Source organism: Neoarius graeffei, chromosome 15, assembly GCF_027579695.1.
Source record: "Neoarius graeffei isolate fNeoGra1 chromosome 15, fNeoGra1.pri, whole genome shotgun sequence".
In the NCBI taxonomy this organism is placed as follows: Eukaryota; Metazoa; Chordata; class Actinopteri; order Siluriformes; family Ariidae; genus Neoarius; species Neoarius graeffei.
Genome location: NC_083583.1, coordinates 43,696,669 through 43,719,482, shown reverse-complemented (window position 1 = coordinate 43,719,482; position 22,814 = coordinate 43,696,669). Strand labels below are relative to the sequence as shown.

At 42.2% G+C, this 22,814-nt stretch overlaps 1 protein-coding gene across 1 annotated transcript; it reads right to left on the bottom strand.

Annotated features, from left to right (window-relative positions):
* Positions 1 to 1,086: 1,086 nt before the first annotated feature.
* On the bottom strand, positions 1,087 to 21,960 carry cilp2 (cartilage intermediate layer protein 2). The gene is made up of 10 exons (XM_060941386.1): positions 21,778 to 21,960; positions 18,073 to 18,168; positions 17,247 to 17,516; positions 16,917 to 17,099; positions 14,063 to 14,221; positions 13,637 to 13,954; positions 12,406 to 12,514; positions 12,154 to 12,311; positions 4,420 to 6,851; positions 1,087 to 4,314 (listed from the first exon to the last, which is right to left on the bottom strand). The coding sequence occupies exons 1-9, from the start codon at positions 21,839 to 21,841 to the stop codon at positions 4,432 to 4,434; spliced, it is 3,777 nt and encodes a 1,258-aa protein (XP_060797369.1). The 5' UTR covers positions 21,842 to 21,960; the 3' UTR covers positions 1,087 to 4,314; positions 4,420 to 4,431.
* Between the last annotated feature and the right edge of the window lie 854 nt (positions 21,961 to 22,814).

The following is a 22,814-nucleotide window of genomic DNA, read 5'->3' as shown; positions in this document are numbered from 1 at the left end:
GAAAACAATTAAGTGATCTGAGTCTCCGTTGAGGGGGCGGGGCTGTAGCCACGAGGGGGCGACGCCCCCTTTCGCCCCCCCCCCACGGCGCCGGGTCCGGTAATGTGTACAAATGTCACACAATACTTCGCACTGAGCGTGCGTTTAAACAGTCTTTATATAGGTGCATTGATTGCACCTTAATCAAGCGCAGGTGTGCATCATTAACAGCGCGCATACGAGCGTCTGCTTGGCGTGCGCGCAGTCTGGAGCGCACCCGAGAGACCTTCTGGTGTGCGCCAAAGCGCGCAGGACTGACACATAATTGAAGTTTCCTGTGAGATGTGTATTTAGCATTTTGGAAGGAATCTTCAGTGTTGGTACTATGTAAAAGTCAGAGGTAAAACAGCAAAATGACAAATTGTCATCGCTCAATTGCTGTGGTATTAAAGGAATAATACACTTTGGGATATTCTGTTGCAGAAAAATTAACAACTGCAGGGTGGTAACAGTAACCTCATTTAGTGTTGGGCCACATTCTATATATTTATACTATATATTTGAAATACCAGGGGCGGCACGGTGGTGTAGTGGTTAGCGCTGTCGCCTCACAGCAAGAAGGTCTGGGTTCGAGCCCCGTGGCCGGCGAGGGCCTTTCTGTGTGGAGTTTGCATGTTCTCCCCGTGTCCGTGTGGGTTTCCTCTGGGTGCTCCGGTTTCCCCCACAGTCCAAAGACATGCAGGTTAGGTTAACTGGTGATTCTAAATTGACCGTAGGTGTGAATGTGAATGGTTGTCTGTGTCTATGTGTCAGCCCTGTGATGACCTGGCGACTTGTCCAGGGTGTACCCCACCTTTCGCCCGTAGTCAGCTGGGATAGGCTCCAGCTTGCCTGCGACCCTGTAGAAGGATAAAGCGGCTAGAGATGATGAGATGAGATTTGAAATACCTCATGTTGGGTGTAATTAATTTGGTTTGTATAATTGTTTAAATTGAGACTGAATTTTAATACTGTGTCAGGATTGCAACTCAAAGTATGACGAGTAAATGTGATCATAAGAAACCTTTATTTACAGTTAATGTGAACAGACATTGCAATAATCACGTAACACATATTATTTGATCAAAAGATGGGGATTGCCATGCAATATAAGTTATACAAAGAGATGAGATGACAAAGATTTACAGGAAATTCCAGAGAACGATAAAATGCTTTTATTACAACCAGAGATTTCTTTCCAAACTAAACTGGCAGCCATATAACTTACATTATATGCTAGGCAGTGGTGAAATTACCTGAAGCACATTTGGTCAAAGGATATTCTTGGATAAGTTATAGTCTGTCTGAAACCAGCCAGACAATTGAGAAAGGACATGTGCTTGCACTCATGGCTCAAGGGATTTTGAAAACTAAGAGGAGTCCAAGTTACCATTTCTGTTTTGTATCAGTGTAATTGGTTATTATCTCAATATTCCAATAGGCTGTAAATGTAATGCATACAGTGGAGAATGCTACAGTAGGCAGCTTAGCCAGGTCATGACAAAAATAATCTCAACTGTTACCTTCAGATTTTTCTATTTTATGTTATTTTCTTTATACGTTCAGCTTGTATAAATCACTTAAGATTTTGGTTAAAGCTCACTATTTCCTTTTTGGTGACGCATTTGCATTACAATTAAGCCAAGAAATATTCTGAATCCCCGAGCTGTTAAACGATCTCTGATCTCTGAAAAACATATGACGCAAATTCTAAGCTTAAAAAAATGAGCACTGACCATCCTTGTTAAAATCCTGTACAAATTAAGAAATGTCTTGAATATTTTTCCTATAATTCACAATGTCCATGATTATATTTGGGCCAGTGGGACACATTAACAACTCAGCCTGTCAACACCCTGGACTCTGCAGACAGTCAGACTGACTTTTCTGCCATTCACAAGCCATGAAGTAAAATTATTTTTCTGGTTGTTTTGCTCAGTTGTCCCCTGCACTCTCATGGTCAGGATGGAAAGTGAGGATTTAATGTACATAACAAAAATATTGAAGAGTTCTCCCTTTCTTTTAGTAGTACTTCCTGACACAATCGATAAATTCTATGGTAGGCTTGGTACCAGACACCTTAGGTCCCAGATTACTAGATATTTTACTGTGAACTAAAGTACCTCAAATATCCACTGTAGCAAGGAGGATTAGCTAGCTGGGCAAGAGGTTTGCAAAGATACGCTTAATGATGTAGATTCAAAGATAAATTTGCCCTTTTACCTCAGATGTTGAGACCTTGGATAATATTAATAATCATAGCTTATTTCCATTTATAAACTTGGGGTAGGCACAGAGTCTTTCAGTGGAGTTGAAATGGAATATTTAAAAGCTATTTTCTCCATTTTGGAAGTAACCAAACTTTAAAATGCTAAACAAATCGAACAGGCACAGAATCCATGTTTCTACTATACTTAATTATAGAAATAATTTAATACTACCAGATACTGATTGTATTCTAGATTGTATTGCTTGAATGCATTTGATGTACAGTGTGAACAATGCTTTCTCTGTGCTTTTTCAAATCTGATTTATTATTGTTTCTTGGGACTCTTGGGATTCAGGCAGACCCAGTGTAAACACAAACAACGTTACCTCATGAAGTGATATGTGACTCACAAGTAAAATATCCAATTAGCATGTTATGATTGTTAAACTGTCTGTGGGGAATAAGTGCTACCAAGGGCTTTGGTTTCAGGTATGGGGGGAAGATTTTAAAGCTCGAGCCCACCTGCTTGCTAACACGCATAAGAAAAAAAAATGGGGAAAAAACCCACCTAAAACCATATTATGTTTTGAACATATAGTATAGTATAGCCAGGTAAATGTTATTTATAGGTAGAAAACTGTACCGTTGTTGTTAGTTAGTGCTGACAGAAGAGATTATCCTCTCATTATATGAATGACCTTCTTTCTTGTTGTCCTGCTTCATAGTTTTGAATATTTCATACTATTTTCTTTATTTTCAATATAATAGAAAATCAGCCAGTAATGATGAGGAACTGCAGCTGGAATGAATGCAGTCCACTGGTCTATATGTCAAAGTAAACTAACTCTAGTTTACTTCCAATGAAAATAACTATTTCTATACCATCCAGATTATCCAGATTCTTCAGTAATTGTTCATAGGGTGAACTAAATGTGTATTTACTTTAGATACACATAAGGAGATTATCGCTTCAGGTAAAATGTGTTTATTTTCATTGTAAACTGTGAAAAATCTCTAATTCAGTTAAGCTGAAGCAATGCAAAATGTCCATCAAAAGAACACTCTTTAAAAAATGTACTTGGGTCTTGTAGGATGCTGAGATTCCTTAGAAATAAATAACAAGCTGGCAATACATAGTTTGTGAAACAAACTAAAACTTGCATAGAGATTAGCTCAATTATTAACAGTCCTAGTGCATATAGCAGATTTTATTTGGTTAGGGCTCTCAAGTCATTGTCAGAATTATTGCACGTCAAGAGACAGACAGACACCCATAAGGAACAATATACTATAACCTATGTACAAACCACTGAATTTACCATGCTACACTTTACTGATGTGATTGAGATGATGTAGAATTTTAAACAATACACTACTACTTTTTTTTTTTTTTTTTTAAGATTCAGGAGGTAGTTTGGAGTTTTTTAGAAGGTGGAACTGTCCAACACAATTCCAAACCTACTGTATTATTTAGTTAGTCTATCCAAAATTTCAACACAGGTTCTGTTTAGACTGCCAGCGAAATTTGCTTTCTTTGGCTTAGTCTAGTTGTACTTTGGTCAAACTGAAGTATGGTTGAGTTACATTTGGGCTATTAATATGCTAATTTGGAAAAAGGGGGAGCCAGACTAGCATCATTTCTGCTTCATTAAGGCTCTTGTCCACTAAACCACATGCATCACTCCTACAGTGAATAACAGAATAACAAGAACCTTCTTTATGTACATCTAAGCTCATTACAGAGTTACAACATATTATGTTAATCTTAAATTTAAATGTTATAAATGTAAGATCCAAAAAGGCTGAAACAATGTACTTGCATTGATAATTTTTGATAACTAATAAATAAAAGTGTCCATTCTGAACATTAAAGACATTTCTATTGTATCAAGTAATTTTGGGGGAATGAGGAAGCATGTAAATAATGGTTCCCATCAGAAAACTGGAGAGAACATGTTCAGAGTGATTTTATAACAAAAATAATGGAACTTGGCTCAGAAAACACTAAGTGTCTAATATCCAGACTGACCAAGTTTGTCACTTCCATCGTTTCTGTGAGTGTCTTCAGCCAGCATCTTCCTAACAACCTTTACAGAGATGAAAAGAAAAATAAGTTAAGTCCCACTTAGTGGCACAATTAAATTTTCATTTAAAAAAATTAAATAAATAAATAAATAATGCAGTATACTCACATTTAGGCAGCTCTACTGCCCCTGTTGGGTCCGTGTAGCAGGTGTTCTCCTCCTGCTGCTGTTGCTAACTCTGCGGGTCTGGATCCTGCCCTGTTGGTCAGAAGGATATGCCACCACCTGGGCTGACCCTCTTTGGACCTGTGTTCCTTGTGATTGCCTCATGTCCCGAGCCATTTGTGCCAAGGTTTGGCCAGGATTTGTTTGCAAGCGCTGGAACAGGCTCTCACGGTTTACAGTTCTTTTTGGACAGCTGAAAGTTAGAGCCACTCCAGAATCTGATTTCATCTCCCTTGAGAAACCATCTGAGGTACCATCAAAACAGCGTCCTATGGCAATCTCTTTGGCAACGCGTGGGTTCTGGTCTGTGACAGTGTATATTCCATAGTTATGGCCCAGTGGGTCTACAGGTGATAACATGGTAAATGCATGAGACTCATTGTTCTGTAGAAGAGGTGGGTGCTTTATAAGGTATTCTTGCAGAAGACTGTTGATGCCTATTCGCCGACAGTTTCCTTGTGGAAGAACATTAATTAGAGACCGGTCAACAGCACCTTGGTCAAAAAGCATTCCACTACATTTGAACTCCAAGCAAGCAGCAGAGGTGTTCGGATGTTTCAAATCACGAGTGCTGCGTATGTCCCTAATTCCATACAACTGACCCCTAGTCTGAGAATGGGTACCACCAAAGTTCTTTGACCTGACCATAACTTCTAGCTCCCCATGGACCTTAACTTTGATATAGCAAGCCCTGAACTCCTGTGGGTTTGGCCACCATGAAAGGTAGTCCCCAGTCCAAGTTGTGAGATCATTTTCCTGAAAAGGTACCACATTGTACTCATATTTGTCCTTCTCCACACGGAAGAAACGGAAATGATTTGCATCAATGGGTGCATTTTCACATGAGATTAGGCTTTGATAAGGATATATTGGTCCATTGGTTTCATCCAGATTATTTGGATTTGGCTTGGCTAAATTTATTCTGAAGGCAGTTTTTTTGAGTGCGGGATCATCATGGTCTGATCGCTGATAATCTAATTTGTCTAAGTATGGTTGTAATACACCAATGATGTTAGGATTCATTTTTGGTGTAGATGGGGCTGCTTCAAGTTCTTCACCTCCCATTGTGGCTGTGACATAGGCTGTGTATGCATCAGGTCTCTGAGCATCACAGAAGGCTGGAAGACAAGCTCCATTTGGTCCTGTTATCACACTGTCAAAACGTCCCCAAGCTCTAGGATTTGATGAGTATCCAGGTCTCGGCTCCAGGTTTATAAGATTGATCACTACACCTTCAAGTTGCTCAGTAGGCAAGAATTTGTCACTCATGTATGCCCGAACCTTAACGTAGCAGCGGCGATTTTCAGGTACATCCAAGTTGAACAGTCTACGCTCTCTGATTTCCATGTTTCCTATCAGGAAAGTGCGCTCTTCTCTTTTTTTCCTCCCATTTCCACCAGTGGCAACCTGAGTAGGCTGAAAATTACTCTCTTCCTCCCAAATACCTGTGACTGGATTGAGAGACCACAATTTCATAGTAGGTATATGTTCTGGCATTGTGACATGTTCTGTGTCAAGGAGCACCTGGACTTCACCGGCCCCAAGGATCTCCCGATTTTCCTCATCTCTGAAATCAAGAGAAAACATCCCATATGTCCTCAAAGGAAGCATATCACCTTCATCACCCACAAAGTTCAAGTCTCCTGGAATAGCCGCAGCTGTTGTGATGTTGCGTGGATCAAAGAAAGTGACACTTGCTTTAACCATGCCTTCATACATTTCCCCATTGTCTTTGTGGAAAGAGTTGGGAGGTATGACCAGTTGACCAATGGGCTCCTCCCCTTTTATTTCACCTAGGTAAATTGTATTGCTGTCTGCAGCGTTGATGTCAATTGGTTCCTGCTTTCGCATTACTTTTACATCATGGTAAACTGAACCACCCTTCTTATCAAAAACAAACACTTTGAGAGTGTCTAAGAACTTTTGAGATGGGTCCACAAAGTTCACTACCAGACGCTGGGTGTCAGAGGGCACCTGAACTGTGAACCCACCCTGATAACCTGTGATTCCTATTCGTTCCTTTCCTATGAAAATGTGTCCAAATCGTAAGGGCTCATTATTGTCTGCAGCAACCACTCTACCTCGTACCAGAATTTTGGGCTGTACACATTTTTGACAACTGCATTCAGTCACAACCTTTATTGGAAGAATGTAGCTACCACAGTTGATCTCCTTTGTTTCCATTTGCTTCACCCCACAGCAGAAACTAGATGAATCTTTGCATCGTAGATCAAAGTCCAGTGACCCAGGACATTTGTTGTTAATACAGCGACCAGCATTATACCACTTGGATTTTGTGCCTGGCTGTTTGCAGTCTAAAGGCAGTTTAATCAGGTGGTTTTCTGGTGTAGCATTACATGCTGGAGTTCCTTTGGCTGTAAATTATGAAAGTACATAAAATTAACTTATTTAGCAAAACATATGCACTGTATTACATCAGACAGGCACAGCATTCCAAGAATATGAGGGGGGGACAAAGCACATTTTTTCACAATGTTAAAATAAATAAGCAAGCAAGCAAAACTGACTTTTATGTATAATTATTTATGAATTTTTCATTAGACCATAAAAATGTTTTATAAAGTGCCAATGTGAAACTATGAATATGTGTTAAGTAGCAGTAGGTAGCCTCCATTATATCCCTGAATACCCATTGCAAGTGGTGATGCAAAAAAACCAAATGCAACAAAATGATAAATTAGCAAAGGGTGCCATAATGTTAATTACTAAGAGCTACACAAAAACAAATGTAACTATACAGCAGTAATATGGACAGTACCAATAGCTTAATAAACTAGCTAAACTAGCTAATGCATTTTAGCTAGTTCTCCTCTCACCAATCAGAGAGGTTGAGGGCTTTATGGCATGTGTTATCTCTGAGACATCCATGCCATTCATACTATATTACAAGAAAGCTGAACTCAGAGGAAAGTACTAACTGACATCTTTCATATACATGAGGTAACAGATGTTAGTGATTGGTTAGATTTTTTTTTAGCAACACCTCTGTTTTTACTTAACATAGCCACCATTTTCCAAAATAGCTATGCAGTGGATATTAGTTGCCAATGTTAAAGACCACTGAACTGCCTGTGTAGTTGCTTATTCATCAAAGCAGGATGACAAATCAGTTCTAATAAATGATGTGTCTTGTTTTTCCCCCTTTCATTTATTTCTACAATTGCTAGATATATGAAATGATGAGTTACTGTATTTTTATATATAATCATTCATTTCAATTTGATTTTGATGTATGTTTAATCACATATCAAGTTATTTGTTTTTATTTAAAAGAAGAGCCTTCGAATTCAGCTAATGAATTTCCAAGCGCCTTTTCCTGAGTATATAAAAAGGGACTGAGCAAGAAATACAAGCAATTTGCTATTTTATAGTTTTACAATAAAGTGTGCAATTGGAAAATAATTTATATGACCACAAATGTTTAATTTACATAATTGCAGTAATTATGGCACTCTTAAATTATGACACTTGATTAAATTAAGAGCTTAAAAATCAGTTCAGGAAATGTCTAGATGTTTGGGGGAAAACAACAACAACAAAATTATTTGCCTCAAAATTCACAAATATGATCTCATGGCAGATTTAATAGTTTAGTGTCTCCAGATAAATGACTGCATTAATATAGGGAAATGTGCTTATAGCGTTACTGTAATCAACTACCCATTTATGGAAGTTTTGTGGAAATGAACTTGATTGAAAAATGCATTCTTGTGCTCCAATCAATTAAAACAATTTAAATTTTTAAGTCCCCGACTTGAATTGCCACCTTAACGTGGTGGAGGGGTTTGAGTGCCTCAGGGACTCTAGGAGCTATGTTGTTGGGGCATTTGCCCCTGGTAGGGTCTCCCAAGGCAAACAGGTCCTAGATGAGAGGTCAGACAAAGAGTGGTTCAGAATGACCCTTATGAAAGGAAAAACAGGTATCCGATTACCCTTGCCTGGACCAGGGATACCGGGGCCCCACCCTGGAGCCAGGCCTGTGAGAGGGGCTCATCAGTGAATGCCTGGTGGCCTGGCCAGACCCAGCCCAAATGAGCAACACAGAACCACTCTCTTGTGGACCTACCATCCGCAGGAGGTGCCGTAAGGGTCCAGTGCGTTGTGGATCGGGTGGCAGCCAAAGGCGGAGGCCCTGGTGTACTGATCCCTGGCTGACAAAACTGGCTTTTGGGACATGGAATGTCACCTCTCTGGTGGGAAAGGAGCCTGAGCTTGAGCGTGAGGTTGAGCGGTATCAACTAGATATAGTTGGGCTCACCTCAACGTATAGCTTGGGCTCTGGAACCAATTTCCTGGAGAGGGGTTGGACTCTCTTCTATGCTGGAGTTACCAAGGGTGAGTGGTGCCGGGCAGGGGTGGGGCTATTGGTAGCCCCCCCAGTTTGGCACCCTGACATCGGAGTTCTTCCCAGTGAATGAGAGGGTCGTTCCCCTGCGCCTTCAGGTTGGGGAACGGTCTCTGACTGTCATTTGCGCTTATGCACCAAATGGTAGTTCAGAGTACCCGGCCTTCTTGGAGTCCTTGAGTGGGGTGCTAGACAGTGCACCACAAGGGGACTCCATTGTTTTACTGGGGGACTTCAACACTCATGTGGGCAATGATGGTGAGACCTGGAGGGGTGTGATTGGGAGGAATGGCCTGCCTGATCTGAACCCGAATGGTGTTCAGTTGTTGGACTTCTGTGCCATGCATGGTTTGGCCATAACGAACACCATGTTCGAGCATAAGGGTGTCCATAAGTGCACGTGGCACGAAGGACACCCTAGGCCATATATTGATGATAGACTTTGTAGTCGTTTCATCTGATCTACAACCGTATGTCTTGGACACATGGGTGAGAGGAGCAGACCTGTCAACTGATCACTACCTGGTGGTGAGCTAGATTAGATGGTGGGGGAGGAGGCCGGACAGACCTGGTAGGCCCAAATGTGTAATGAGGGTATGCTGGGAACGTCTGGCAGAGGCTCCCGTCCATTGGATCTTCAACTGTCACATCTGGTAGAGCTTCAACTGCATACTGGGGGAGGATGGGGACATTGAGTCCGAGTGGACCATGTTCTGCGCCTCCATTGCTGAGGTGGCTGTGCAGAGCTGCGGCTGCAAGGTTGTTGGTGCCTGTCGTGGCAGTAATCCCCGAACTCGATGGTGGACACCTGTGGTGAGTGGAGCCGTCAAGCTGAAAAAGGAGTCCTATCGGGCTTGGTTAGCCTGTGGGTCTCCAGAGGCAGCTGACAGATACCGACAGGCCAAGTGGAATGTGGCTCTGGCGGTCACTGAAGCAAAAACTCAGGTGTGGGAGGAGTTCAGTGAGGCCATAGTGTGACTTTCAGTCAGCCTCGAAAAGATTCTGGCAAATCATCCAGCGGCTCAGGAAGGGGAAGCAGTGCTCTGTCCCTACTGTTTACAGTGAGGATGAAGTGCTGTTGACCTCAACTGGGGACATTGTCCGACGGTGGAAGGAATACTTTGAGGAGCTCCTCAATCCCACCTTCATGTTGTTTGAGGAGGACGCAGAGTCTGAGGGTGCTTGGGAGGACTTGTCACACGGGCTGAGGTTGCCGAGGTGGTTAAAAAGCTCCTCGGAGGCCAGGCTCCAGGGGTGAATGAGATTCGTCCTGAGTTCCTGAAGGCACTAGATGTTGTTGGGCTGTCTTGGCTGACATGCCTCTTCAACATTGCGTGGAGGTTGGGGACAGTGCCTCTGGATTGGCAGACTGGGGTGGTGGTCCCCTTTTTTAAAAAGGGGGACCGGAGAGTGTGTTCCAACTATAGGGGGATCACACTTCTCAGCCACCCTGGGAAACCCTGGGTGCTGGAGAGGAGAGTCCGGTCGATAGTTGAACCTCGGATTCAGGAGGAACAATGCGGTTTTTGTCCTGGTCGTGGAACAATGGACCAGCTCTTTACCCTTGCAAGGGTACTGGAGGGTGCATGGGAGTTTGCCCAACCGGTCTACATGTGTTTTGTGGACCTGGAGAAGGCTTACGACCGTGTCCCTCATGGTGCCCTGTGGGGGGTGCTTCAGGAGTATGGGGTTCAGGGCCCACTACTGCGGGCCATTCGGACCTTGTATGACAGGAGCAGAAGTTTTGTTCGTATTGCCGGCAGTAAGTCGGACTCGTTCCCAGTGCATGTGGGACTCTGCCAGGGCCACCCTTTGTCACCGGTTCTGTTCATAACTTCTATAGGCAGAATTTCTAGGCACAGCCAAGGGGCAGAGGGTGTCCGGTTTGGTGGCAGCAGGATCACGTCTCTGCTTTTTGCGGATGATGTGGTCCTGTTGGTTTCATCAATCTGTGACTTACAGCATGCGCTGGGACGGTTTGCAGCCAAGTGCGAAGCGGCTGGGATGAGGATCAGCACCTCCAAGTCTATGGCCATGGCGCTCAGCCGGAAATGGGTGGACTGCCTACTTTGGGTCAGGGGAGAGTTGCTACCTGAAGTGGAGGAACTTAAATATCTCAGGGTTTTGTTCACAAGTGAAGGTAAGGGGGAGCGGGAGTTGGACAGACAGAGCGGGGCAGCGTCAGCAGTGATGTGGATACTAAATAGGTCTGTTGTGGTAAAGAGAGAGCTGAGCCAAAAGGCAAAGCTCTCAATTTACTGGTCCATCTACATTCCCATTCTCACCTATGGTCACAAGCTATGGGTAGTGACCAAAAGAATGAGATCACGGATACAATTAGTAGAAATGAGTTTTCTCCGCAGGGTGGCTGGGGTCTCCCTTAGAGACAGGGTGAGAAGCTTGGTCATTCAGGAGAGACTCAGAGTAGAACCACTGTTCCTCCACATCAAAAGGAGTCAATTAAGGTGGTTCGGGCGCCTTCTTAGGATGCCCCCTGGACGCCTCCCAAGGGAGGTTTTCTGGGCAAGCCCCACTGGGAGGAGACCCCGGGGCAGACCAAGGACACGCTGGAGAGATTACATCTCTTGGCTGGCCTGGGAATGCCTCGGTATTCCCCTGGAAGAGCTGGTGGAGGTGGCTGGGGAGAGGGAAGTCTGGGCTGCTCTGCTTAGGCTGCTACCCCTGGGACCCGGATAAGTGGTAGAAGATGGATGGATGGATGGATGGATGGATGGATGGATGGATGGATGGATGGATGGATAAATTTTTAAGTGTTTTCATCATGCTTTCAGATTCCTGGTGTGCTGCAAGACAGTGTTAGTGTTACAGTGTATAAGACCTCCCCCTGCTGTGTTTTACAGTGGTGCAATCAGTCAAAGACAGAGTGAAAGAAGTGGAAAAAACTGGTGTCTGATCATTTTAACCAACTATGCAGCTGGGCTTTCAGTAAATCTATACTTTGGCTAACAAGCATCAAGGAAATTTGTTCAATGTGTAGTTATGTCCATGTAGGTGGAAATGTATAATAATCTGATGAGACATTTTGTATTTCATTTAAATGATCAGAGCTTCAGGTTTAGACATGATCATTCCTTTACCATTAATTATGTGCATAGAGAGGACTGATCAGCGCCAACACAAACATCTGCTAGTCTTTGGGGACATTACTATTCATGGTATATTCTTCTGTTGTTGTTTTTTTCTTTTCTTTTTTTTAACAGTAACTGACATTGTGCACTAATATTGTAAATATCTTCATATACTACTCCGTGAAAAATTAATTCTGGCAGATGAATCCATTATGCGCTTACCAAAAACAGTCAGTAATGCAGGATTGGACTTAATGGTTCCTGTTAGACTATTGGCTTTGCAATAATACATCCCAGTTTGTTTTGGTTTCAGATCACGCAATACCAAGTCTCCATCGTACTTGTATAGTTTCTGGTCCAGCAAAGTTCCATTATGATACCTGGTGCGCAAACAAATTGATTAAAAACACCATTAAATAAGCCATATGCAAGAATTCATATTAAGATTATAGATAACAATTCCCATATTCTTACCAGTAATATTTATCAGGTGCAGGGGTTCCTGTCGCTTTGCAGCAAAAAGTCACACGTTGTCCTTCATATCGTACTTTGTCTTCAGGATGTTTGAGAATGTATGGCTTCTCTATAAGGAAATTTAGGGCAAAAACTTTAGGAAAATAAACTTCCAAATTCTATAGAACATAATTTTTTGAATGATATTTTTAACAGGATGTCTCTTCAACAAAATAAAATATAAACATAAAATGAGTGCAGCTGCGAAGCACAAATTAAATCTTGGGAATCCCAACATAAATGAATTTATTGGCATATACATTCTTTTTTGTTTGTTTGTTTGTTTGTTTGTTTGTTTGTTTGTTTGTATCACTGGGTTTCTCCAAGCATCGAAGTAAGCATGGCTCCTCTGTCCAGGTTAATTCGGAATAGTCCCACAGGATGGTAGTATCAGCTATTCAACAAATATTAATGTTCATTCACAACTCCAAAACTTTTGAAATACTAATTACCCCTTTTCAGTGACAAATGATTTAAAAATTGTTGCAGTTTAAAAGATATAAACTGAAATGCCATTGATATGATTGCCTTTCAAGATGTTGCATGATCATGGAGTTCTCACTGACCAATTTAACTTCACAGAGTTAGTACTGAGCCCAATAGTCAAAAAGTGGAGCTGCAACAAGTGGGACCACTGGGGCAAGAATCATGTTGCCCCTTGCTCAGGGGAGGAGAGGCAGACAGGACAATTACTGACAGAATTGCCAAATTGGGCTAGTTGAAAAATACTCTGCAGCTGCCAAGATCTTGTTTTATAGCAAATAATCTGAATTAAATTTAATACATTTCCACAAACAGCACTTCCAAAGCAAAATGTAAGTGCATATCTTGCAAAGTTCAGGAGAACAAAAGGGGAATGATAATTATGAAGTAGATGTTTGTACATCAGAAAAATGTGTGCATCGAGGTGACCTTGTTTCCCATGCAAAGACTGGGGGAAAAGAAGACTCGTATGTTTCCATTTTCAAATGCCCAATTTCAACCCTGGTTAATATTAGCTCTTCAGCAAACACACCTGCCAGTCACAAAGGTAATGTCTAAAAACATTCAAAGCAAGTGGTTAGACTGTATGCTGTTGTCTCTCAACTGCCTATTACAGGGTTGCTCTTAAGCCCTTAATTTAGTTTGAGGATGTGTGTTATAGATGTCATCCTGCCCCATCAAAGCCAAGCCATTGCTGTATAGGGCTTACCTGAGGACCTGAGGAAAGCTCGAACCCAGAGGTTTTCACTGTTATTTCTGAAAACAGGGACAGTGGCTGGAGCAAATTTTTCCTTGCTGATGAGTAGCTGAGTCTCAGGGCCTGAGCACATGCCATGGATCTTGAGTAAACCTTTATCATCTGTCTGGGCACGAATAACCTTTGGCTGGTCTGCCACAGCAACATTGGCTCCAGATACTGGGACTCCAGTCACACTCAAGACTTCCCCTTGAAGTGTCTGTCCCTCACAAATGCAGTGGCTGCAATCCTCATTTGGGCGTCCCTCAGGACACACAAGTTGACACACCGCTGCAATTTGCACACATATAAAACATAGTTCATTGCACTTCTTTTTTTAACATTGCACTTTTTTTTTAGGACTATGAAGAGTAAGAGAGGCTTAAGGCTATATCGGACCTGGACATGGGATATTTCCACACTTCTGGGCTTCCACTGGCCGTCCTCTGCAGTGGATTGTGTCAGATGATCTGCTGCTACAAGTTCTCCGTCTAGTTCTCCGACCCTTCCCACAGGTTACTGAGCAAGTGCTCCATGTCCCCCACTGATTCCACTTTGCTGGTTGGAGAAGAGAAGCCTTTTTAGAAGAAGGCTTTTTTAATTCTTGTCACATGTACACTCAAGCACAGTGAATAGATGACATGTTGCACTGAAATTATAAGTCTGAATTTTTGGGATAAAATCAGCCAAACCGGATAATCTCCATGCAGAAAGTCTCTTTGAAGGCTTGGTATGTTGACTTATAAATCAAACCATCTAAAGGTCTTTGTACTCAGAAGCATGTTACAATTAAAACAAATTAAATGAATGCTAAAAGGTTAAGATATAGGCGGCACGGTGGTGTAGTGGTTAGCGCTGTCGCCTCACAGCAAGAAGGTCCGGGTTCGAGCCCCGTGGCTGGCTAGGGCCTTTCTGTGTGGAGTTTGCACATTCTCCCCGTGTCCGCGTGGGTTTCCTCCGGGTGTTCTGGTTTCCCTCACAGTCCAAAGACATGCAGGTTAGGTTAACTGGTGATTCTAAATTGACCGTAGGTGTGAATGTGAGTGTGAATGGTTGTCTGTGTCTATGTGTCAGCCCTGTGATGACCTGGCGACTTGTCCAGGGTGTATCCCGCCTTTCGCCCGTAGTCAGCTGGGATAGACTCCAGCTTGCCTGTGACCCTGTAGAACAGGATAAAGCGGCTAGAGATAATGAGATGAGATGTTATGATCTCATCATCTCATCTCATTATCTCTAGCTGCTTTATCCTGTTCTACAGGGTCGCAGGCAAGCTGGAGCCTATCCCAGCTGACTACGGGCGAAAGGCGGGATACACCCTGGACAAGTCGCCAGGTCATCACAGGGCTGACACATAGACACAGACAACCATTCACACTCACATTCACACCTACGGTCAATTTAGAGTCACCAGTTAACCTAACCTGCATGTCTTTGGACTATGGGGGAAACTGGAGCACCCGGAGGAAACCCACGTGGACATGGGGAGAACATGCAAACTCTGCACAGAAAGGCCCTCGCCGGCCATGGGGCTTGAACCCGGACCTTCCTGCTGTGAGGCGACAGCGCTAACCACTACACCACCGTGCCGCCCCAGATGTTATGATATAAGTTTTTTTTTTCTTTTCTTTTATGGATTTTCCCCAGGGCAGCACAGTGGTGAAGTGTTGCCTCACAGCAAGCAGGTTCGGGGTTTGAAACTCTGGCCAACTGGAGCCTTTTTGTATGGAGTTTGCATGTTCTTCCCTTGTCTGCATGGATTTCTTCTGAATGCTCTGGTTTCCTCCCATAGTCCAAAGACATGTGGATTAGGTCAAGTGAGTACTCTGAATTGCCCAAAGGTGTGAAGGTGAGTGTGAAAGGTTGTTCATTTTTGTGTTAATTTTTGCAATAGATTGGCAACCTCCAGAGGGTGTACCACACCTCTCGCCTGCCATCAGCTGGGATTGGCTCCAGCTTCCTCCATGACCCTGAAGGATAAGCATGAAAGATAATGGATGGATAGATGGACGGATGGTTGGATGAATGTTCCCCAATTGGTCATTTACTAAGGCTACGTTTACATTAGACCGTATCTGTCTCGTTTTCTTCATGGATGCACTGTCCGTTTACATTAAACCGCCTGGAAACGCCGGGAAACGGGAATCCGCCAGCGTCCACGTATTCAATCCAGATCGTGTCAGCTCCGGTGCTGTGTAAACATTCAGAATACGCGGATACGCTGTGCTGAGCTCTAGCTGGCGTCTCATTGGACAACGTCACTGTGACATCCACCTTCCTGATTCGCTGGCGTTGGTCATGTGACGCGACTGCTGAAAAACGGCGCGGACTTCCGCCTTGTATCACCTTTCATTAAAGAGTATAAAAGTATGAAAATACTGCAAATACTGATGCAAATACTGCCCATTGTGTAGTTATGATTGTCTTTAGGCTTGCCATCCTTCCACTTGCAAGTAGTAAGTGATATGCACTGGGATCACACACAGCGGCTCAGTCCCGAATCGTGGCTTGTGCACTTCACTCGCGCGCTCTGTGAGCTGCGCAAGGCCGGAGTGCGCACCCTCCAGAGGGCACTCGCTGTTCAGGGCGGAGTGATTTGGAACGCAGGATGCCTGCGGAGCCGAGCGTATCCGTGTATTGGTATTGCTGTGTGCACGCAAATCGTGTATTGGTGTTGCTGTGTGCACACTAATCGTTTTAAAAACGTTAATCTGATGATCCGCTGATACGGTCTAATGTAAACATGGGCTAATTCCCACCCACCAGTGCACTCAGGCTAACACACATGATCACTACCGACCAGGGAGGCAGAAGAAAGCACAAGCTTCCTCAGAGACATGTGAAGCCAGTTAACATGTTACTCATCACAAAGCAGCTGAAGACACACAGAAGAAAGTGCTAACTGCCCTCTTTTGCATACACAGATCCCCATGAGTAGTTTGAGACACTGATGGACAGGATTTTGCTCTCTTGGAACACTGGGTGTAAGGTGGGGACACACCCTGGGCCATTATTCAATCAAAGGACACTATGCACATTCACAAGCTTGTTCACACCTTGGGGCAATTAAGGGTACCCAGTCAATCTACTGGCATGCTTTGGGAGGTGGGAAGAAACCAGAAAAACCAAAAATCCATGTGAACATGCAAAACTCCACATAGACAGTAACCCCAAGCTAATGTTTGAACCTGGAACCCTGGAGCTGTGAGGCAACAATGCATCACCACATTCACATTTATATTCACCAAACAGTTACCTTGGCATGGTGGAGTAGAGCACTCCCTCCGCTCAGCATGAGGGCCTGGGCAGGCTGGTGTGACCAGCTTGGACAGAGGCTGTGTGCTCATGCATTTCCGTCTGCGCACTTGGATGCCCGCATCATCACAGGCAGTGGTTGAACAAGGACCCCACTCACTCCAGTTTGTCCAATATGTTTGAACTGAAGAAGTGAAAGAATAGCAGACAGTTCAATACGGTAGCCTACATCATTTTCGAAACGCATGCACTGATCCATTTCTTTTTTCACTGTGTAGTTCATAGCATGGGGTAATCTACCATGACTGAGTTGTTGCTTGACTAATGGTACCTGGTGGACACTGAAATCGCACATGGTAGTTCGAGCAGATGCGACCATATGGCTGTTCCTTATTAATGCACCAGAAGCCTTTCTCCAGACTGGAATGTACCACCTCCCCAGTGTCTGAAGCAGGTACCCACTCAGTGGTACGGACCTCCATGGCAACAGGCCGTGCACAAACTCTCTCTCGGTAGTAAAATCGAATAGCCTCTAACCTCTCATAGTCTCCATTACCACCAGGATGGTCAATGTTGAACCAGGATGTCCACTCTGTCACTCCTATATTTTAATGTGAAGTGAAAAAAAAAATCAAACTACAAACATGCTGGTGTATCCATGCCTATATTTCTTTAAAAAAAGAAGTCAAGTCAAGTTTATTTGTATAGCGCTTTTAACAATAAACATTGTCGCAAAACAGCTTTACAGAATTTGAACAACTTAAAACATGAGCTTTTTTTTCAAAAAGAAAAAAAATAGTTTTGAGTGTCTGTCTTGCTTAATATATTTCTTATTTTCATCAGGATTTTTATTTCACCACAGAAAACTGTCAAGGACTCTAATATGTTTTTGGTCAGACCACTTGCTTCTGTTTTTTTAAATTAAAGCTCATGTTAACAGCCTGTGTGTCATTGCCCTGTGCTTGTGTTATATGAGCTCACATTCAAGGAGCACTGGTGTTTCAGGAAATCAAGTCTCATGCTTTAATATATTTTTATGCGCTGGCCACCAAATCCACTGGTGCCCACTTATTAACTCTATTTCATCATCATGGCAGTGTTTTTGCAACAAAGAGGAACTAACCACAAAACAAACATATTATTTTAGTAATAAATACCTGTGGTCTGAGGTTCGAGGATGCTGTTGTAGGTTAGCTTTTTGTTCCTGGTCCTATGGCTCACCTTTCGTAGTTGTGAGCTGTTATGGCTAGAACCTGCAGGCAACAGGAGAGAAAATTATATTACCAGTCCAGCCATATCATGTACGTTCATTCTCTAGGACACATTGCTGCTTGCAGTTCTGTACTAAAACCATCTCTTAACAGCACATTCCTATGATTGCATTAGTGTCTGTGAATGCAAAAGGAAGGTTCAGTGTCAAAGGGAAATCCATAGAAGATACCTGATCTTCAAACTCTTTCTCTGGGGTGTCTGGATTTATAGTGCTCTTTGTCTTGGAACCATCAGAGTCCTGCCATATTTCTACTACCTTGAGATCCAGACTTGTCCATCTGGATGATCTCCAGCCAGATAGATACAATATACGGTATGAGCTCCAGATACCAGATTTCATGATGGTCAACAGAAAGGAAATGTTCAACTCTCTAAACTGCAGGCTCTCTACTAAAACTTAAAAATGGCCCAGGACCTCATGCAGACATATGGAAAAGCGCTGGATCTTAATTGTATCTGAAACATGCTCCATACTTCATGGCTTCCATTCCCAAAAGCAATGCAGATGTAATGAGATTTATCAGGTTAATGTGTTGAAACAGAACTGGTGTTTTCCTTACACATCCAAATGAATTTGGTCAGAGAAAAGCTGTTCCTACAGCTGCAGAGTTACTCGGCAAAGTCTGGAAAATGAACTCTGTAACGGAGTTGGAGAAACTTAAAAAGCATTCTTTTTTTCCCCCTGGAATATAGATGGAATAGGTGAGGAACAGGTCAAATCAGGTCCCTAAATGAGTTGTCTGTAGACAGTAGACTGGCATTATCCATCATAAAGGCCAAATGCATTTATATGAACATAAACCACATAAGCTGATGAGTTTATGGTGAGATGTAATGAGACAATCTGTGCAGACAGGCCATTCTTTCAGCAGCAACCTGTCTAGTCAAGCTGTACTTCCCCCCCACTTGAAATAGAGTGATGCCGTGACAGCTCATCATTATTGGCTCTAGTCTCAGCACATACGCTGAAGTGCTTATCTATAGCAGACGTGTCAAGCTCTGTGTACGCGCTGCTGGAGTGATGTACGCCCTGAAGTCATTTTCTGTGATTACACTCCTTTCAGAATAAGTATGTTCTTCACAGGTTATCAGTAAGCAGACACTTCTTTAGAGTCTTACAAAATCTTTTATGTAAACACAAGTCTTAGAGAAGTTATCGCTTCAAAGGAGCGACAGTGAGACTACTGGGCTATTCTTCAAAATACTTTGCAGTTATTTAGCCTTTTTGGTTTTTTAAAAAATTAGTTATTGTATAATTTAAGTCTTTTTTTTAGCATTGTTCTTCCTGTTAATTGCATTAATAGAACCTGACAACCTGTAATCTGTCAACACATTCATTGTAAAAGAAGAGCCAGAAACAACATTTAATAATTCGCTCAAGATCCACCATTCCAACTTACTGACCATGTAATAGCACACTGCTCTTTCAGTGTGAGTGTGTTTTGAGGGATTTACTGTGCCAAACTTTATGTTGCAGTGGAAACAATAGGTTAGTTACAGCCAAAAATATGTGAATATCTTTGAATGGCACATCTGTGTCCTCCTAACATATTTCTGCATACTGATCCTTTATAACAGAGAAGTTACATATATTCCAGGAAGCAGTGATCTCTTAAGAGAGTTAGTTTGAGTTCAGTTAAATATTCCTCTGATCCTTGTCACACTGTAGCATTTTCCAAGTTTTATCCCACCAAGTTAATAATACAATGTCCTTCCAGATTTCTCATGTCACCGCAAAAGTCTACAGTACACCCAGTTGCGCATAATTAAAAATAGTCTATTCATGAATATTATTCACACTACTTTAAAAGCGCTTTGGAGCATTTTATTAGCCAGGCACTAATAAAAATACTGCATTCTTTTGCTCTGAAGATTAGACAAATACCTGTGCCAAAAATTAACCTGGCAGTCCTTTTGTACAGGTCTGGAAGTTGTTAAAATATTCCAGACGTTTACAAGAAGGAAAGGTTAAAACCATTTCAGCCAGCGTGTTACGTAAGCACCTGGATAAACCAAGGCTTTTGGACTGGTGTGATAATGCAGCTATGCCATGGCATTTCATTTCAATGTAAAAACAGTGGTGCAAAGGCACTGGAAATTTATTTTACACTTGTCTGTCATATAATGAGAGCCTAGTAACAAGCACCTATTTGTTGAAAATCAGAAGCATTTCCCTTTAAGACAGGAAGCATGACCAGCTACTGGACTCCAGACTGGTTTGAATGCAAAAGCTGGCCAAAAACAAACAATGTGTGTGTATGCATGTGTTTACTCAGTCCATACACATGTGGAAGTAGTTTTGCCTTTTGTGCATGTGACTTGGCTGAGGTCTCAGACTTTGAGGTCTGTCCGATCTGTCGGATTAGATTCAGGATCAGATTAGAAGCCACTGGTAAAATGTACCATGGTCTCCTGAGGTTTTTTTTCTTTCTTGCATCTATGAAACAATATTTCAAATTAAAGTGTCTTGCAGTACTGAATAATGACAGTAATCCAGACACAATGCTACTTCAATTTTTAAAGTGGTTACAGCAGCTCCTTCTGGTTTTCTCATCCATCAGTGGGATACATGCATCTTGATTTACTGCTGAAGAACATTTCAGATGTTCACTCAGATGGCACTGGCTCTGTATCTGAGATTAAATCGCAACACTTAACCTGTCATAACCGTACAATGATTTCACTTCTTCCCCCTTCCCTTTGCTTCTTCTCCCACATCAAAGTGCCTAAGACATATGTCTTCCTCAGGGGAATCTGGATGGCTAAACTGAAGTGCGAGGCGAGCATCTGGAGAATTAATCATTTAAATGAGGCAGATGATCGAGTGGTAATATTTACTTTGGAGTGCACAAAATGGCCTCTTCTCAGCATGGACAAGCTTGGCACAGGTACAGCAGCTAACAGCTCGTTAATGAAAAACTGATTGACATATGGTTATTTAAAACTGAGCTGATTAAGCCATGTGCCAATGTCGTCCACCATTTTCCATTCTACTAATGGAGCAAGACTGAGAGCAGCTGTCTGCTCGCTTTAGGAAGCAGGTAATAAATTTGGTGAGACTGAGGTGTAGCAGAGACCAAAAGGAGTGACAGCAGACAGGCAAAAGGAAAGTTGGAGAAGTTGGGGTGCTCACAGATTTTCCAAAATGTCATGTTTTTATTTTATTTCTTAAAACAAAGTAAGAGGTTATGTGGGGACAACGTTTATATTATTATTATTATTATTATTATTATTATTATTAATCTTTCTAACAATGTCAATGTACACATACATACATTAAAAAAAAAAACTTTTTATGAATAAATTTGAGAAAAATAAATTTGTGTGTCAATTAAGCATATAGTGTCCAATTAGATTATTTTAATGCTTGTAATATTCTCAGGTGTGAGACTCAGACTTAAAATTCACATCCAGCTTTAGCGTCAACACTGAAAGCACTCACCTTGCAAAATGTTTTAAAAATCACCCGTAAATGCACCTTAAACACCAGAGGATAATATATGATCAATCAGTCAATCAATCCAGTCTTACAGACAGACATCGCTTAAGGACTTTCATTTACTCAAATTAAAGCTTCACTGTGTACGTACCTTGTGCCAGGGCCAGAGCAAAGAGGGTGCACAGTATCAGTGCCACCCACGTCCACTTCCTCATGGTGCCACTCTTATGTTCAGCAGCCTGTCCGGCTCAAATCACTGCAAACCAGAAAACTCAAGTCCCCGGAGTGACTTGACAGGAAAATTACACAGGTGGCTTTTCTCTGGCCCTCAAACTATGTCTGATGTCTGTTGCACATTTCTCAGAGAACAGAGTTTTAAAAGACAGGCAAAATGCTTGAATGGTCCAATCCAGCCCCCTCCTGCCTGCCATTGGCCAGAGCATGTCTGCATCCATGTTGGAAAAAAAAAAGTGGAGGAGAGAATAGAGTGGGGTGACTCACTAAAATTGCTGTATGTTTATTAGGACAGGAATGTCAAGTGTGTCATTTATCCTCATGCATATTCACAGGAGTTATGTGAGGTGTCCTGGTTTTATTCTACATGTTATATGGATCCACTGTTGATTTCAGATAAGTGGTCTTCGATATTAGCTGGAAAAATAAATATTATTGCCATAAATATTTGTGCATTATTTCAGATTTCTTTGCCATTCGTGAACTGTTTGCACTTACGAAGAAATCACACACATTCGATTTGCAATTATAAGTTATTCACATGTGAAAAAACATGAAGGAGCATTTCACCATTGTGTCCTAAAACTGCACATCTGAAATGATGTGAAAAAAGTGAAAAAAATGACCTGTGGAAAATGATTTATGAGAAAATCACGTGTGAAAAATAAGTGAAAGCCAAAATGTATAGTGTTGGAGAACCGTGAATAAGTGTCACATGTGAACTGTATAATTTTTCATGTTAAGCTCGTGTGACTTCTCTGTATGGGTTTATTTGATGACTTTATTTACAAAGTTGGCACTTAAGCACTGATGTGACACTAATCTTTTGATTAAACAGTTTTATTCTCAGGAGTGACTCAGTGAATTATAGTAATCTGTCAGTGTCCTGACAGGGAATATTTTTATTCTTTTAAATGGCGCTCAGCCATTCAAACTGTAAGAAACCTTTCCTGA

Coding starts and splice junctions, on each gene's coding strand:
- cilp2 (XM_060941386.1), bottom strand. CDS start 21,841: ATGAGGAAGTGGACGTGGGTGGCACTGATACTGTGCACCCTCTTTGCT. Junction 17,100..17,246: donor GCGATTTCAGTGTCCACCAG/GTACCATTAGTC, acceptor TCACTTCTTCAG/TTCAAACATATTGGACAAAC. Junction 13,955..14,062: donor TGGAAATATCCCATGTCCAG/GTCCGATATAGC, acceptor TGCAAATTGCAG/CGGTGTGTCAACTTGTGTGT.